Genomic DNA, 18559 nt, shown 5'->3' on the forward strand with positions numbered 1-18559 from the left:
TAAACAGACAGGATTATTACCTTAATTTCCTTTGCTGGTGCAGCTTCCTCAATTGTTTTTTCATACTGCTGCTTCAAGGCCTGAGTGGAAACCTTTGGTAGGTCCTCCCCTCCAACAAGCATAACTGAATTAGACACAAGAAGAAGGCTGCCTCATTAAGCCATTCACAGTGAGGAGGCTCGGGGGGGAATGGGAAAGAGAAATAAATCATTTCATTAAAAACCTGAGTAGTTTTCATTTTCTGAAACCATGCAGCTGTGATTGCCCAATTTCCACTTTCCAATATTTTACCTTCCTGACTTTGCTCTTATTAGATTTGCTGCTATGCACTGAATAGAGAATCATCTGCACTCCAACTCCTTTACAGAGCTCATCCCTTATTCAGCCCCACAGTAGGAACAATCATTAACATACAGGACACAAGCAGCGCCGCGATAAAAGCGTGCAAATTACAATATAAAAGGCATGAGCAGAATAACCTGTTTCACTGGAATGGTTCCCATAACTGCTGGCCACATTGTTATGGTGGACTCTTTGATCGTGGATCACCTGTAAAAAGATGGCAGTAAATCGTTAGTGCACCGCAGCCTGGATTCAATTAATGAAAAATAAATGCTCTACAATTAGAGTAATTTCATAAAGTTCAATAATAATAATAATAATTAAAGGCAGAGCATTACTTGAAGGAATGGATGCCCTCTGCCTTTCATGTCAGAATTTTTATTATAGCTGTTTTGTTCAAAACTTGACACTAACATTATGCATAGTCTCAAGTAATATTATGAGATCTCGCATGTTTATGTAGCGCTCAAAGTATGTGTTGCAAAAGAGTCCCAACTACTACCACTGCAAATTATAGCTTAATATCTGTAAAGGTGACTGAGTTATAGCCATTTTTATTATGTTAACAGTTGAATAACTGTGGCACCTATCTTAAATTGGATTGACTCCAAAAGTTAATCATTTGTAGATGTTCATCCAATGATTAATTCTGGAGAGTTCACTTAAAATCCATGCAGTGGTTCATGAGATATGTTGCTAACAGACAAACAGGGTTGACTCCAACAATTATTGTCTAAGTTCGAAACAAAGGTCTTGTGCAATGTACAGTGCTTGAATAAGTTGTCGGTGATGACTGTCCAGTGCAACCACACAAAAATTTGAGCTCAATATCTGTAAAATTGACTGAGTTATACCTATTTTTGAGTTTCCCAAGGTCATCCACCTGTGGTGGCCATTTTAAGTTAGTTTAACTCCAGAAGTTAATCAGTTCTAAATGTGCATCCACAAATTAATATCTGAGAGTTTCAATAAAATCTATATTCTGGTTCAAGAGATATTTTGCTAACAGACAGACTGAGTTGACTTTACTAGTTACGGGCTAAGTTTCAAATGAATATAAAAAGCATTCTGTTAGCGCTTAGAATATGAGTTGGAGATCACTCTCAGCTACTAACACGCCAAATTTTAGCTTAATATCTGTAAAATTAACCGAGTTGTAGCCCTTTTTGTGTTATTTTACGGGCAGTTGGCTGTCCTGGCCATCTTGAATTGGCTCCACTCCAAAAGTAAATCAGTTACAGATATACACCTAATGATTACTTTCTGAAAGTCTTATTAAAATTGGTCCACCGGTTCGTGAGATATTCTGCTAACAGACAGACAAACAAACATGTTAACACTCACAGACACAGAGACTTAATGAGAAATAACAATAATGGCTTCGTGCAGCGGTGACGCTTCTAGAGATCCAGTGACATGTACCTCGTGTCGAGACAGGGTTGGTGAAGGGACGATCTCTCTAGCACTGCTTCTTACTGTCACCTCTGAGGAGCTTGACATCTCCTGTCAAACCACAGAGAAATGAGAACGTGGACACACAGAATCCCTCCCACCGTGCCCAAAACATCGCAATCCCCCCCCCCCATCCCCCGTTCCGCCTGGCTAACGAATAGCTGCACACAAATGCACACGGCAAGGTTTTATCACCTTGTGACTGCGAGCTGTAAGAAACAGTGGGAGGCTAAGTAATTTTTATATTGTGGAAGAGCTTAATAAAATCCCTTCTGTGGCCGATAACAAATGCTTTTCCATTACTGCACTGCTTCCCAGGGAGCTACTAAGTTTGAATCTTGCCAAAGGAGGATTTCGGTGTTGGAGAGAAATAGCAATAAATTACAAAAGAAAAGAAAAGAAAAAAACCCCCAAAACACTGCACAAAACTGCATCAGGCATTTCCTCCTCAGAGGTTCATGCAATTTGAAGGAGATGAAAGAGAAATATCATATTTCAGCTTGTACGCTATGTTGTCGACATAAAAGAAACATGGAGGGTGGTGGTTTTCTGTTGGTCTGAAACCACTGCGAGCACAGTAATCGCTGTCCGGATGTAAAACATGGCGTACACCTGAGCAACGCGCCGAAGGTTTGTTTTGCTGGTGCTGCAAGGAAGCAGCGTCCCGGTTCAACAGATTTTGACGGAGTCTCTCGTGAAGTCCAATGTAAAATTCAGCACTCAGCAAGGTTCATGTGCACTCGATGGATCTCCTCGGCTCAAACGCCTGAATGAGCAAATGAGGAAAATGCGAGGGAGGTGGGGTGCGGAATCGACCTCATGTCGCAGAAGCCCGGCTCCCATCCGAGGCTGCGGCTAACGCATTCTGGCATTTTCGTCACGCGCTCGATGACAGATTCGCGTAAGGCGAGCTCAGCTGAAGGTGCCGTCTTCTGACTTGACCCGCTGGAAGGCCTCAGCCCTACCTGGTCGGGCCTTTCCGAGAAGGAGCCACGGCGGAATGTAAATCATGTGGCAGCGCTCGAATCTTTGTCACTTTACACCGGGTTTGTGACGAGAAAAGACAGCAGCACTCTGTCTTCTAACCTCCCTTAGTTTTAAAGGGGAGGAGGAAAAATGTGCCTTTCATCTGCAATCCTCACAAAACAATTTATTACTCATGGAAAAAGTTGCACAGGCGGTGTTCTATAACAGCATCACGTCTCATGACTGCAGCTTTTATGAAACACTTGTTTATGTGCAGAAAAAGAGGATGTTTGATTTACTTGACAAGGTTTTGGGTCCTTAGGGGGGGGAGAACCTAACCTTGATTTTTTTTTGTTTCAAACCTTTCTTTAAGAATGAATAAATAATTCTAGGGTGGCATGTTAGGATTAGATTTTTTTCAGTCCTATATGTTGTGTAATTTGCGCTAAATATGTGCCGAAAGTGCACATGTTAACATTCATTATTCAACATATTCATCCATCCATCTTCTTCTGCTTCTCCGTGGTTGGGTTGCAGCAAGGGCAACAGGACCAGGAAGAAAACTCAGACATTTCATTCCTCAGCAACAGTCTCTAGCTCCTCTTGAAGGGGGGGGGGGGGATTCGGAAAAGCAAACATAGTCTCTTCAGCAAGTTCCGGGTTAGATGAGTTGGCCTTTACTTTAGTGACGTGGTCTTCTAATAGCAGGCAGTTAAGTAGAAAAAGGTTACAAAATTTCAGCACAAGAGCTAATGTTAGGATTTTAAAGTTAGCCTTGAAACACCTGAGCTTTGTTATGTTACCTTTAAGAAAATGCTTTTAACCACAAAAAGTGCAGGAAAAAAAGGCCTGTTATACGCCCCGTACGTTTAATTTGAAATTCAACCAAGACACGGTTCCCTCTTAGCCACGGTTCTTTAAAATGCGATAAACCAAATGGACAGCATCTGAAGATGCACGCGCCTCACCTGGACTGATCTCTTCTGAACATGAAACTGGGTGACGCTGGACTGTGAGGACGAAGAAGCGAACTCGTGGCTCTCGAACTGTCTCTTCACGGTGGCCAGGCCGCCAGGCAGCGAGCAGGCCTCTGACTCATCCATCACCTATCAGCAAAAACAGATAACATGAATTACTCCCACAAACCCATCTGTATCCAGATAAAACACACAGTCAGCCAACTGTTTAAATGGGTTTTTAGGAGATTGGATTTTTATCCCCGGTGAACTAATCTCTGTTCTCATTCTCTGTGTTAAATTATACATGTTTGTGTTGTAGTAATGCGAGCGTGTATGCAAAGGCTGTAGTGCTTTCTGGTGTTCTTTTTAAATGCGACAACCCTGGAGAGTAAAACAAGTCATAGAAAAGACAATCTAATGGTCAAAACGCAACAAAATGAAACTAATAAACCGAAGCTATGACAAAAGCATAATTCTTTGAAAGATGGCTTATCAGCTCCTAAATTGCACGCCGAAGTGTTTAACCGAAATTTTGTGCAATCTGTTAGTGCTCAGAGTATGTGTTGGGGGTGACTCGTAACTGCTACCACAAAAAAATTTAGTTCAATATCTATAAAGATGACTGAGTTCTCTTCATTTTTGTGCTGCTTGAAGTTGATTAGCTATGGTGGCCATCTTAAAACTAGTTGACTCGAAAAGTGAATCAGTTCTTGTCATTCATACAAAGATTATGTTCTGGGAGTTTTATTTTGCTAACAGACAAACAAGATTGCCACCAACAGTTAATGCCAAAGTTTTGCCACGCACCTTCTTTTAATGGAGTTACGTTATCTTTCCCGCATGCAAGAATGAAACCTCATGCTGTGGAAAATGTGATCTGGAAGATTATTTAGTTTAAAAGACTAAAAATTTTGTCCAACTCTTTCTCTCAAGCTATATTATATATTTAACCACCCCGCCCCCCCCCCAAAAAAAGCCAGGACTTATAAAAAGATGATTTCTTTGTGAGGATAATATTAGAGGAGGAGAAAAGAAAGCGACTTTCTACGCTTTAATCAGTATGGAGGGAGCAGCGCGTGCTCTACGAGACTTGGGCGAGAATGCGCTCTATTTCATACAATAATCTCCTTTTGTGCTTCTCAATTACAATGCTAATGAAAGATTTATATGTAGGCTTCTGCTTGAAGAAAAGTTCCATATATATGAAAATATTAAAGTCTGCGATGGCTGTGTGCACGTGTGTAGACATATCGTATGTATATGTGTATGTTTAATACTTGTCACCATCTCTTTTATATGTAAATGAGAGCCACAATGCAATTTTGTGAGTTGCTGCAGACCAGTGACATTTTTTTTATGGTGGGGCACTGTGTTATCAATATTTTACTACTTCAGGGAAAAGGAGCTTCAGTAGTGATCACTGTTGCCTACTTACTGTCCACCTCAGCAGAGACAGGAACAACCAGCAGCCATTTTCACACAGAGACTGGGCTGTAACAGTTCAAAGAAGGCAGCCTTATCACGCTGCTGACAATAATGTCCCCTTGTTTTTGCTCATTCAAATTTAGATCTGCTTGAAAGTTTGACCCCGCTTTTATTGCCAAAACATGCAATCAGAATGTTGATTTGCAACAAGAGTGTACCAGTTTGGACAACAGACAGCATGACAACATTTACGGTCTACTTTTCATCATTTTCTCAACTCGTTGATCAACTCAGTCGATGAGTTTGTTCTGAAAAAAACTGATCAAAATAACTATTTCATTCCCATAACTTCCGATCAAAAACGTTGAGGTACAACAAAAGTGTACCAGTTTGTAGAACAAACAGCAAGAGAATATTTACTGTCTCCTTTTCATTCATTTCCCCATTTTCTGATCTTGGACTCGATCGATGAGTTTGTGTTGTTATGAATAATTGCAATGAGTGCTGGCAGATTTTCTAAATTAAACATTGATTTTTTATTTTTATTTTTTTTACTAAATTGCTTCGTTAATAAATTACAAGAATGTAAACACGAGTAGAATGTTTTGTTCTATTTGGATAGTTTATTTTCTTGCTTTTTCTGAGAGTCATATTTAAAAAAAAATCAATACCATTTCCTTCTTGAATAAAAAATAGAAAGAGAAAAACAGCTTGCCCGATTGGTGTTTTACCAACAAGTCAACAAGACTTACGAATTAAAAATGATCTCATAAACAAAGGAGAAAAAAAAAGTTCTAGGAAGTCAATGCAACTGACTGGTATAATGTTAAGCAAATCTGTCATGAATTCTAGTAATTTTGAGTTTGTTTTTGGCTTTCGTTCTTGGTTCTTTGTTTTTCTGTTTTCAAGGGTTATGTTTTCTTGTTTCTGATTCATGCTTCTGTTTGAGTTTCGATTTATTTATTTTTTTCCTTGTGTCATTCTTTCCTGTCATTGTTCACTTCTCCTCTGTTTAGCTCTTGTCTTCCTGCCACGCCCATCTTCACCTGTTCCTAATTGAATCACTCACCTGTGCTCACTTCCCCTGATTACCCCTGTCTTTAAACCTGGTCACCTTCTCCACTTCCTTGCTGGTTCATTCATTCTGTCTGCAGTTTTTGCCCTTGTGGTCCATTGCCTTGCCATGTTCTGTTCCATGGTTTTTGTGTTAGTCTTTGCTGCCACGTCAGCCTCTTGTTTTCTTTTATTTAATAAATCAGTTTTCCTTTCAGGATGAGTCTGCATTCTGAGTCCACCATGCTCCGTCTTGACAAAATCTTAAAGATATCCATGAAAAATCCAGTGATTTATAGTTTAATGTATAACCATCAGTGTATGTTCTTATTTGTTTATTATGGCTAAAGGGTAGTACTTGGAAATAAACAAACATATTGGCTGATGTTGATTAGTTGTATTGGCCATCTTGAACTGGAATGACCTAACAAATGAATCAGGTTTTTAGAATCACATGCAGTTGTTCATTTCTGAAAGTTCTAATAACATTTGCCCAGTAGTTTATGAGATACTTTGCTAACAGACAAGCAGGGTCGACTCCAATAATTAATGCTAGAATTTTAAGCAAAAGATCTGAAGCAATGAGTAGCACTTGGACTATATGTTATAAATCACTCTCAGCTACTACTTCACCAAATTTTAGCTCAACATCATCAAAATTCACTGAGTTGTAGTCGTTGTTTTTCGATTTTTCTGTTTGTATTGTGTCTTTACATGTAATCGCTATGACAAGTGATTTTGTTGCAAAATGGTGCTACTGCACAGCAGCCCGTATCCTATTGGTTCAGACATTTGTAGAAAGCTGTGCTGCTGTATATTGAAGGAAATATGTCAGTCAGGACTGCTGCCATATTTAGGCTTGTTGTCGGTTAAATGTGGACATGCAGACAACAGCTGCTGTAGATAGGAAGCCCAAACCTGTTCAGACTACATCTCCCTGCCCACTTCAGTTTCTACAAGTAACACACCCACACACACACACTTAGACATATTGGTTACAAACACATCAACTTCCAGCTGTCAGTAGTCTCCACATGAGGCTTGACAGTGAGAATCTGCCGAGGTTTGGAGGTTGCAACACTGCAATCCCTAACTGAGAGATCTTACACCGAGTCCTTTTTTTCATGAACAAAGGAGCTCACCAATTAGTTTAATTTAAAAATTTATTCAGTTTCTGAAGTGGCTGTTATTTAAAGGATCATTATGCATAACAGCCATTCATAAAAAGTGACAAGTCACTTACGGCTGTGCTTTTAGGGGACACTGGTGGACCACAGATAGAAAATTGGATTAGTACATTGGCTTAAAAAAGGAGGTAAATTGTCTTACCATTCTAGAATTTAAAAAAATGAAGACAAAAAAAAAATGGTACCATACCACATCCTAAATTTAACTTTAGACAAAAAAAACAACAACAACCGGAATGGAGAAGCGGGTGAAGAAAATGGATGGATGGATGGATGGACAAAAAAACCAACTATTTAACACAAACTAAGCCAGAAGACAGAAGCACTGCTTGTAAAACTAAAACCACCTCATTATTCAGCAGCTTAAAGAACCTGCTTAGCACTAAGGAGCTTCGGTAATCATTTTCTGTAGAACTTTATCAGTCTCACGTGGTTGTTCAGGAATTTTGGCCCACTCTTTTTACAGTGTTTTTAAAAAATTCATTTAGGGTTGTAGATATTCGTTTCTGCTCAGCTCTCTAAGGTTCCACCCCAACATTTGAATCAAGCTGAGGTGTGGAGTTTGATTTGAACCATTGCAGCACGTTGATTCTTTTCTTTTTCAGCCATTTTGTTGTAGAACCATTGTCCTGCTAGGCAATAACCCTTGGTCCAAAAAGCTTTGGAATTTGACTCTATATTATATTTTTACAGAGGAATTCCTGGTCGACTCAGGGACTACATGATGCCCAAATCAAAACAAGGCCAAATCCTCACCCCTCCACCACCGTGCTTGACAATTGGTATGAGGTGTTTGCGCCAATATTCTGTGTTTGTTTTTTCTCCAAACAGGGTGCTGTGCATTATGGGTAACCATCTCTACTTTGGTCACATCTGTTTAAAGGACATTGTTCCTGAAGTCTGGTGCTTAAATCAGATGAAAACTCGAAATGGATTGGAAATCATTAACCTTTCCCAGCAGCAACAGTTGCTTCTCATTGCCAATGTTTTTCTTCCTTGGTGTTATCTTAACTCACCCATGGCCTCCAGGTCAAATGGACCCAAAGTTACAAGGGCTTGTCTTCCTTTGTTCAGTGACAATGGCTTCAGGAGGGTTAAGACTGCTGCACAAGAGCAGCAAATTGCCAAAATTTCTGCTTTAATGGAGGAGTTAACCAAAAGCATTTGATTAGCAGTGTCTGGCTACTACTTGCCTTTCCTATCTATATGGGAATAGGAATGGCGGTTGATAGACTTGCACTGTCTGTTTGGCTTAGGTTTTGCTAAATATGCAATGTAACAATGTAATGTTGTTTTTAACCTAAAGTTTTAAAATCTGACAAGTATGAGATATTTATCACCTGCAGGCAATAATTGTTATGCCTGTGTCTGTATGTGCATACGTGTGGGTTTGTTCATCTATCTGTTGACAAAATAGCTCATGAGCCAGTGGACAGATTTTATTGAAACTCTCAAAAAGTAATCATTGAATATACACGTGCATCGTATTAACATTTGGAGTCAACCTGATTCAAAATGGCTGCCACAGCTAATCAACATTAGAAAACACAAAAATAGGTATAACTCAGTCAATTTGACAAATATTGTGGTAAAATGTGCTGTGTTAGTAGCTGAGAGTCACCCCCAACACATACACCAAGAGCTAACCAATCACACAATGTCTTTGTTTAAAGCTTTGCTATTAACTGTTGGAGTCAACTCTCTGTCTGTTAGCAAAATATCTCATGAACCACTAAATGGATGTTAATGAAACTTTCAGAATACATTGGATGTACATCTACACCTGATTAACTTTTGGAGTAAACCTGATTCAAGATGGCCACCACAGTTAATTAAACTTTGAATACCCCAAAATGGATATGACTTAGTTGGTTTTACAGATATTAAGTTAAAGTTTAATGTGATAGAAACTGAGAGTCATTCACAACACAAAACCTAAGAGTTAGCAGATCATGTATGAAGTTATTATCAAGGTTAAACTTTTTTTTTACCCTGCTAACTGTGCCCTGGAAATCACCAAACCTTTGGGGTTTTTAGTCAGCAGACACCTAAACAACTTCTGTGCAGCTTGCCTTTCAATTCCTCATTGTGGCAAAAACATGTAACATTTAAATGCAAAAGAGCTGGTTAGTTTTTTATTTGTTATGGTTATGGAATAGAAAAGATGGAATTTTTGATGACGTGGGCCATCATTTTAGAAACGAAATGGGCTTATTGTGATGGCCTTGGCTGACAAACTGCTCACTCTGTTGAGTTATTGGGTTTATAAGGTGCATGCAAGCTCTTCAAAGTCACACAGGCTCTTTTTATTCCCTTTGGTGATAAATAATGGCTCAAGGATATTCAGAATATTATATTCTTCATTTCTGTGCGTTCAACAGCTAAAAAGAATAATGTGTGAAGTCCTGCTGATGTAAAGTACTGGATGTGTGTGTTTGCCCAAATGCACTGGAGGGGGAAAAAAAACAATAATTTTAATTACAGAGGAGGTCTGAAGGACTCTGATTTGACTATTAATGACTTTGTGTGTCACGTTAGGCATGAGCAATGTCAACATTTCTTTAATATGCAGAAGAAAAGGCATCCGATGAAAGGAAAAAAAAACATGAAAGCTTACAGCAGGTGGTCCAGTGCTGCCAGGATGATAAATAGTGTTTGTAATTATTTCAGAGTTTGTGAGTGTGAAAGAAGGCAATCAGATTTATTCAGCTTCTTGTGTGGTTTGAAATAAAAAATTTTGTTGTTTATTTTGTTGCCCTTTTTACGAGGAAGAAAGAATGATGCACAACAACTGCAGCTCATGTATAAAAATCTTCTGGAGTAAAACGGTGAGAAAAGTAATTTAACAGAATAAAGTAGCAAAGCATTTGTGATTTGGAGCTGTTCTTCAAATATGTGTTTTAAAAAGAATTGTCATTAATATCTTACCTGTTGTAGGTAGCTCTGTGAATGACCTTGTTTTGGAGATTTAACCAGTGGCAGAAACCTTAATCAAAAGATTGACGCTATCTCCTTAAATGTCACGAACATGCGATGTTTAACATTTTAACATGTGGTGTAACAGTCCTTTTGATTTTGTGCATGTATTATTGGAAGAAGAAAAAATTAGAAAGGTTCAAAATCATCAAAAAACTTGTAATCACTTCTCTGGACTACTGATAGGATAGGAAAAATAAAAATATGCCTCTGATAATTTACTCCGAGGCGACTTTTGCTGATTTCTATAGTTCTTAACTTGCTGCTGTGTGTTCAGGTTGAAAACTTTTCATAGGAATTAATGGAAATGTATGGGATTAAAAAACTGAAGGTTGGCCCTTAACAGGGATTTGAAACCCAGTTTGAGAAAATATATTTTTCCATAATCTCATCTAAAACAACTAGATTTCATGCAAGTACACTTGAGTACATCTAAACTATTCTTCCTTCACATGCACAGATGATTTCTGCAATCCCGGACTATAAAGACCTTATTGTCCGAGCCCAGAACACCAAAACTATTGAAGCCACACATTTGAGCCCTTGGACTACATAAAGTTAAGTAAATTTTGATTATATTATTGCATAAATATATTTTATATCAGAATAAACAGGCTTGTAGAATTCAAATTGCACTTTATTGTTGTTTCCATTTACCAACTTTAGATGGCAAACACATATTTCTTTGATTATATCCCAGCATTTTTGTATGTTTCCATACAAAAAGTCTTAGTATGAATATCAGATTGGAAGTAAAATATAAGCCCTGAATCAGCAATGGTCTTTAGCTGTGCAGATTTTTTGTATTTAGGACTGTTTGAGAAAGGGTTTCCAATTTGGAATGTTTCCAAAGTTTGCCAGCTTAATTTCCTAGAAAGTTTCTGGAAATTTAATGAATATTTTCCACCCCTTTGCAACCCTAGAGGGGAAAGGCACATGTCAACTGTGCAAACTCTGGCACCAAAAATACAATGTGGCAGTGCCCATAAACCAAATTTTGCTTGCTTCACCTTCACACAATGGGAGGAGGTGGACACGCTTCTTCCATTTTTTTGCTAGTGTACCAAAATTTAATAGATCTACTAAGACATATGACTATCATACCTGTAAATCATTAGGAAATAAACAAGAAAGCATCCGTAAAAGAAACAATACTATAATACTTGAGGTAAAAAATAAAAAGATCAAGTGAAGGGTGAGTCAGAAGTTGGGGAATTTATGTTTCAGAGCAGCTGTTCATAAAATAATAGTTTAATGCTTCATTTTTGATGAATGTTTACTTTCCAGAAGTGTATTTTTCCAATCCTGTGTTGAGTTTTAGGACACAGTGATACAGAATCTTATCAAACCTTCCCAGTCTAACATCCCAGCAGAGGTCAGTGCCACCTCCTTTAACAAAACAACAAAATGGCACATGGCAGCGAGCGTCTGCCGCCTATCCCCCCCCGGGCTGCTCTGTACATCCTCGCCTCCATATCTCGTTACGAGCTCGTGGAAGTATCGTCTTACCGCAGCAGAGGAGGAGCTGCTGCTTTCTTTATTGGACACGGCAGCTTGATACATCGCCAGCCTCTCTTTCACCGACACCGGCTCAGCCTCCTGGTTGTCGACACTTGGTGCCCTCTCCTCGGGACGTCCGGACCTGGATTTGCTTGGGCTGCCTGCAGCTTCACACACACGCACACACACACACAGACACAGACACAGACACAATACATGTCTTTAAACATGATAATACTCTTTTTCTTGTTGAATCAAAAGCAAGCTAGATTCAAAGTGGCTGCTACATATGTCTCCTCCAGGGATCTGCTGATATTTGCTACCTACTCGTTACTCCTTTGGCACAACAGTGGAAGCTGCGATAGAGGTTGGCATTTAGTAATTGGACCTCAGGGACAGATTTGTACAAAAGGCTTCTTTTTATGATAACAGAAGAAGCAGAATCAATGGAACAGTGTTTTCCTTTTTTTCTCAGAAGTTGTTTGAAACAGAATGTTCCTTCTAAAAGATCCCATATACACTCACAGATCTCTGAAATTTGATGTTAAAGCAAGAAATAGAAACTGCACGCCCTAATGGAAATTTGGTGTTGACTTTGAATTTTGCCTTTTTGATTGAACTGCCTTCCCTTGGTTTTGATGAAGACAGCATTCCAGATTCTGTACATATTTGAGCTAAGAAGTAGCCAGAAGCAAATGAGCCATTAGAAATACTGGCAGAACGCTCATCTAGTCATTCAGAAAGAACCCACCGCGTGTTTCTTCATATTCTTCAGCGCATCCCTGCGGATAGCCAATTAGAGCCTACCGCGGATTCTACATTTGACTTTTTTGTGCTACAAAGGATCATTAGGAAACAGAGAAAGCTCGGCTAAGGCTCAACCTCCACCCACACCGAACCTTTTAGCCCTTGGCATGTTTTTTTTTTTTTTTTTTTTCTGCAAGCAACAACACTCTGGGATGAAAGACAACCCTAAATAGAAATTGTTCGCTTTCTTTCTGTGTTCTTGCTTTAACCTTTTGACATATTATAATTCTCCTTATTGCTGCTTTTTTATCGTTCCTGAACATGTTCTTCAAGCTCGGCTCAAAGTTGTTACTTACTTTAAAGTGTAAAAATGGATTTTACTTTTACTCTAAGAAAGTAATCATCTACAACTTTTAGAGTCAACCTGATTCAAGATGACCACAGGTTGCTAATTTACATTAGAAAAAAATAAACTATGTACAATTCAGTCAGTTTGATAGATATTAAGCTAAGATTTGGTGCGATAGAAGATGAGAGTCATCGCCAACACATATTCCAAGCATTAATCAATTGTGTGAAATATTTGTTTAAAATATTTGCAGCAAAGGCATTGAGTGGTATGTATTCTTTGGAGAAATGCTGCTTTTACTTAGTGCTAATTTAGAGCATATCTGTGGCACATATCTACATAAAGTTTGCAAAGGAAAATCTGGTCCAAAATTAAAAGCCTAGCATTCTTTGCGTGCCAAAGTTTTAAACAAAGATCTCACATAATATGCTGGAACTTAGAGTATATGTTTGGGAAGTCCCTCATCTACTACCACACCCAGTTTTAGCTGAATATCTGTAAAAAAAAAAGTACTAAGTTATAGCCATTTTTGTGTTTGCTAATGTCAAATAGCTATGGCAGCTCTCTTGAATCAGGTTGACTCCAAACATTAATCAATTGTGGATGTACATTAAAATTCAACCAATGGTTCTTGAGATACTTTGCTCACAGACAAACAAACATATAAACATGTACATACAGACACAGGCAATGGAAATATGACAAAAAATGCTTTTGTACATGATGTGAGACTTTACTGCAAAAATCTCTGTATTTTACCTGTTCATTGGTCTTTCATGCTGATTCCAAACTGAACTTTTGCAATTTATTTCACAATCAAACACTTTTATGTTCAGATTTATTCACTGCTACATGAAATACTCTGTGTTCCTTGAACAAGGTGACCAAAACCAGAAGCGCTCACATAAATGATCTATGACGTTCTGGTTGATGATGAGTTGGAGGACTAAAATAAAACTCACTTTGCATATAAAAAAATTGTGTAGGCATGGATCATAGAATAATACAGGACACAAAGTAAAGAAAATTGTTTTTGGGCAATTTGTTGTAACAATGCTTTTTGGCAATAAATCTTAAACTGTAGGAAAGCCTGTTTATTTCCCCTTAAACTGTGCCACATTTGTTAGAAAAAAATGCATTTGTGGGTTAAGCAGCAGAGTTGAGTATGTGGGTTGCGCCCGTGAGAAATTTGCCAAATCTTCTTCTTCTTCTTCAAACATACTAGATGACTTAGAACAAATACTGGTTGAAGAATGACATGCCATCCTCCAGCAGTGTGTGACCAAGCTTGGTGAGCAGCATGAGGAGGAGGTGCCAGGCTGTTGTGGCTGTGTATGGTTCTTCCACGTTACTGAGGCCCCTGTTTGTTAAATGAATAAGTTGTTAAATGGCCAATATGTCATGTTTATTCAGACTTCAATCACACAATCCCATAATCAACACCAAGCAAGAGTCAATCGCAAAAATAAATAAATAAATAAATAAATACATAAAAAATTATTTAAAATGGCAGAGAAGATTTGGCAAGTTTGTCATGGACACAACCCACATACTCAATTTTGCTGCTCAATCCATAAAATGTATGTTTCAACCCCATTAAAGGGGAAATAAACAGGCTAAAAAACTTTGTTACAACAAAGAAACAATCAACCAAGCACAAATTTCCAAACTTTTTTAACTAAGTTTATTTGAGATTTCGGTTATATTAATCCACCTTCTACTAGATTTTACATAACCTTTAGTATTCTTTTTATATGGCCAATGATCAATGAGCATTTAAAATTTCAGTAAATAATTTGATAATAATTTCTAATAAAATCACATTTGGTCAAATGTCTTTTTCAGGACTTGAAATTTAAAGGTTAGTGCAAAGGTATTGACTACAAAGGCTTGAGACTTATTTATGCCTTGTAAAACAATGATTTCGGCCCATATCTGTGAAATTCATTCAGGCATATTAAGAATAAGAAATTTAAAATAATTTTTTCTTTGAGTAACAATATAGAGTCAAGTTAGAAGTGCTAACCTAGGGGACTTTTTTGAGAATTCAATATAGTGGTAGCCATCACTGTTTATAAATTGCTCTGAAAATTACTTTCAGAGTGTATTATATGCATATTCCCAAAACTAGAGAACCTTTTTTAAACAAAATGAGTAAAATTGATGTATAACATAACAGATGAGCTAATTGCAATGCTTACCCCAGTTTCTTTGGTAGCTTCTGATTCCAACACAGAAGCTAACAGCTAACCGCTGTCCCCCTGTTGTATCAAAAACTCCCTGTAGCAAATTTTTACAGATAACACAAGGATTTCTTTTTGTGGTGCCACTTGTACTACTTTTACAGCTTAACTCAGATGTCATATGATGAAAGCCACAATGTTTATTAGCTTCTCGCTACATCCAGAATATTTGCACAAATATAACCCACTGGAGAGGAAATAGGCTGTTCGAGAGAGTAGCTTCCGCTAAATCCTATAAATAAAGGTCATAAATCCTACACCTGAAGCTGTGGTGTATCTTCATACCAGCTTGATGAAAAATACACTGAGATAAGGCCCACATTTATCACCCGAGATAAATGTTCACATCATGGTTGTCACAGGGTCATCGACAGGAGGGTTTCAACGATGGAGCGCGATGACAACAGCGCTTTGGGTATCTCTGGCTTTTCAGAATGATAAGTCATATGCAGAGCTGCCATAGCATGGAGGTGAGGTAAGAGGAGGGGGGAGAAGAGGCTGACTGGAGGAGAAAAATAAACCCAGCCTTTTTATAAACCGGCTCTGTCTGCAGCGTCATGTTCCCTCGTTACAGGGCACCTCGTGGAGCGGAAGTGTGAGCATGTGGATGGCAGTAAAAGGGAAGTTTGGGGGACAAAGTGAACTCAAAATTGAAGAACCTCAACTCAGACATGCAATTACCATCATGGTCTGAAGCTAAAGTTTTAGTTTTCATTGTTTTATTGATATGAAGATAAACCATTTCTTCTTTTGATGGAGAACATATTGGCCTGCTGTGAGAAGCATTTACCAATGCTATAGATATTAATTTTTTTATTTTCCTCATATTTTTATCTGTTCAAGTCCACAACAGCACAAGTGATGACACTGGATAAGGCGTAATAGAACTAGGAAAAGCCATAATAAGTCAATGAGGGAGGCCACGCTGCTGGCAATGAGTACGACTCAGTGGCTATATTATGCTTAGCTAAGGCCCATTGACCTCCCTGCACTGCCCCCTCGCTGATGCCTGCTCGAAAGTGACCGAAGGTGAGCTGTTTGACACTTGACAGGCTACTGTGGAGACGAGAAGGGTGGCAGGGTGAGGCATTAGAGAGTGGATCCACAGGGGAGACAGACAAAGAATGAGAGAGTAATTTCAGTGTTTATGGATGTGAGAGTAGGCGGCATGTTTTCATAGCTCAAAGCGAGTTCAAGGACCATAGATCTGTGTCAGGCAGAGGCCATCCCCTAATCACGGAGGCGTCACCTCCCTGTCTGCCCTATCCTCAAACAGAGGCCTTAAGCCATGCAATTTTCTGTTCAGTACTCACTGACCAAAGCGTTTGCCTGGTGAGTTTTGACAAGAAAGCTGAGCGAGCTACACTAATTGAAATGTCAGCCCATGAAGGGTAATTTCTTCCTCGCCGACAAAGTAAAACAAGCACAATAATTACACTGTCAAATCTATCAAAATAACTTCTGTACAAGGAGAGTGGATTGTCCTCGAGCACTTCCCCATGCTAGACCTAGCACTTTAGCTTCAAATTGTTTTGCTTTTAGATTATTCCAGATCAGACTGCCGCTGGGATGTCTGGTGAAAGGAAGCAGGAACGGGCTATTCATGTTTTATGAAAATGTGAAATCAGGAAAACATCCAACCAAATCAAGTCTTTGTAAAACGTTCAGTTGACTAAAAGAAATAAAGTCCTACCAGTTGAACTGCTATTTATTTCTCACGAAAGATGACTCATGATGCCCAGTAAAAATGCTATTGAACAGATCCACCAAGGCCAATTTTCTTTTTCCCTTCTTGTGAGCTATTGTTGAAAATTACTTTAAAAGGATCGCAGTCTCAATGGACAATTGTTATCAACTGAGACAACCTTGACATGCAAAAAGTCTCCACAAAATTCTTACCTTCAGTGCAAGATGTTCCTTAAAAAAAATTAAAACAGTAATAAAATCCAATCGAACAGCAAAGGGCCTTGGGACTTCTAGAAAATAAAATGGGTGTAGTCAATCAGACTGAACCCAACAGAGAAAATCAGTCCGGGACACAAAGTGGGGCATTGGAGACCAGCTCCAGCAGCGCAGACTACAGCTCAGTGGGGCCCTGGCGTCTAGTGACAGCTGATTTTATTTTAGAAGCCCCCTTCGTAAAAAATGGGATGGACTTTGGAGACAGGGTTAGTGGAGGTGGGCTGTCTTTTTTTAGCATCAAGTACAGAGGTACCCTGCATTCCCTGATCCTTATGTCACAGTAGTCTTATGGGCCCAGGCATCCCACACCATGAGCTAGAAAAACACACGCAGAGTACATCTTTCATTTACACAGCAAGACATTTGACATTTGCTATTGCTTCTTGTTAGCAAGCTAAATATCATCATATTTCACAGCCGAGCACATACATGTTACTGTAAACGGCATTCATAAGACTCAAAGTACAAAATGTCTCCCTATAAAGTGTGTTGCCAGGACAAAGGTTATCTGTACTGGCAGTTAGGTATTATTTCTCAAGAACAAGCTCAGGAAGGAATGGCATAGAATTTCATCCTGCAAATGACTCATTTTAGAAACTCGCTCATAGCTAAGATGTACTAATTGGTGTTTTTCTTAAACTGAATGAACTTGTTTGGATGGATTTTTTTGTTTGTTTTACAGTCTTTATGCTACAGTAAGTTAAGCTAATCTGCCATTTCCAATAAAATACATAAAGAATTACAATGAGAGATAATACATAAATTAGAGAAAAGATTGGAGAAAAGCCATATAAACAAATGAACATTTATTTTTGTAAAAGCTCTGCATTAATGGCACCCACTCAAAAGAAAAAAAAGAGTTGAGTGGGGTAATTTGAGTTTTCAGAAATTTAAAATTAAAATTAAAAGTAAAATTACTGTTTTTAAAATAAATTGAAATGTTAAAAAAACAAATGTCAAAAGGTTGAAAAAATAAGTTAAAATATTGACTAAATAGACAAAATAGCATTTTAAGTCAAGCCAGAGGAAACAAACCCCATTGTGCACCCAAACTCACCTATACAAAGTTGCCAGTTCTCTTCCTGTTATCTTGGCTGATTTCTTTTGATTTTCCCATGACATCACAGAAAAAAGCAGTGTTTGAGGTGTGCCTTGAAATGCATCCATAGGTGTACCTCCAGTGAATTTATTACCTAACCAATCAAAAGCTTCCAAAGCTATGTCATCATCAACTGGACTTTCCCAAATAGTTTGACGAGATAGTAATCTGAGTGTATGACAGAGGTCTCCAAGTGACATGGCAGCAAGGTGCTTAAGAATAAAACTCGGAAGTCAAGCAAAATAAAAAAAGTGGATTTTTCACCTTGTACATGTTGAAGAACTTCACCAGCCCCAACT

At 38.5% G+C, this 18559-nt stretch overlaps 1 protein-coding gene and 1 long non-coding RNA gene across 5 annotated transcripts in view; one reads left to right on the forward strand and one right to left on the reverse strand.

The window, feature by feature from the left end:
- LOC108245704 overlaps positions 1–18559 on the forward strand; it is a 541596-nt gene that overhangs the window by 491563 nt on the left and 31474 nt on the right. The window lies entirely within an intron of this gene.
- The window catches only part of xirp2a (xin actin binding repeat containing 2a), an 84660-nt gene that overhangs the window by 12849 nt on the left and 53252 nt on the right, over positions 1–18559 (reverse strand). Inside the window, exons 1-6 of one of the 4 annotated variants that reach the window (XM_037973800.1) lie at positions 17099–17294; positions 11870–12021; positions 3729–3866; positions 1765–1845; positions 480–549; positions 21–124 (exon numbers count right to left, since the gene is read on the reverse strand). In XM_037973800.1, the coding sequence (XP_037829728.1) occupies positions 21–124; positions 480–549; positions 1765–1845; positions 3729–3866; positions 11870–11923 (447 nt within the window). In that variant the 5' untranslated portion in view covers positions 11924–12021; positions 17099–17294. Of the gene's footprint in view, positions 1–20; positions 125–479; positions 550–1764; positions 1846–3728; positions 3867–11869; positions 12028–17098; positions 17295–18559 lie in introns of those variants that run through there. The other 3 variants (XM_017432799.3, XM_017432796.3, XM_017432795.3) reach the window with 3 other exon arrangements.

Source organism: Kryptolebias marmoratus, linkage group LG23 (genome assembly GCF_001649575.2).
Source record: "Kryptolebias marmoratus isolate JLee-2015 linkage group LG23, ASM164957v2, whole genome shotgun sequence".
Lineage (NCBI taxonomy): Eukaryota > Metazoa > Chordata > Actinopteri > Cyprinodontiformes > Rivulidae > Kryptolebias > Kryptolebias marmoratus.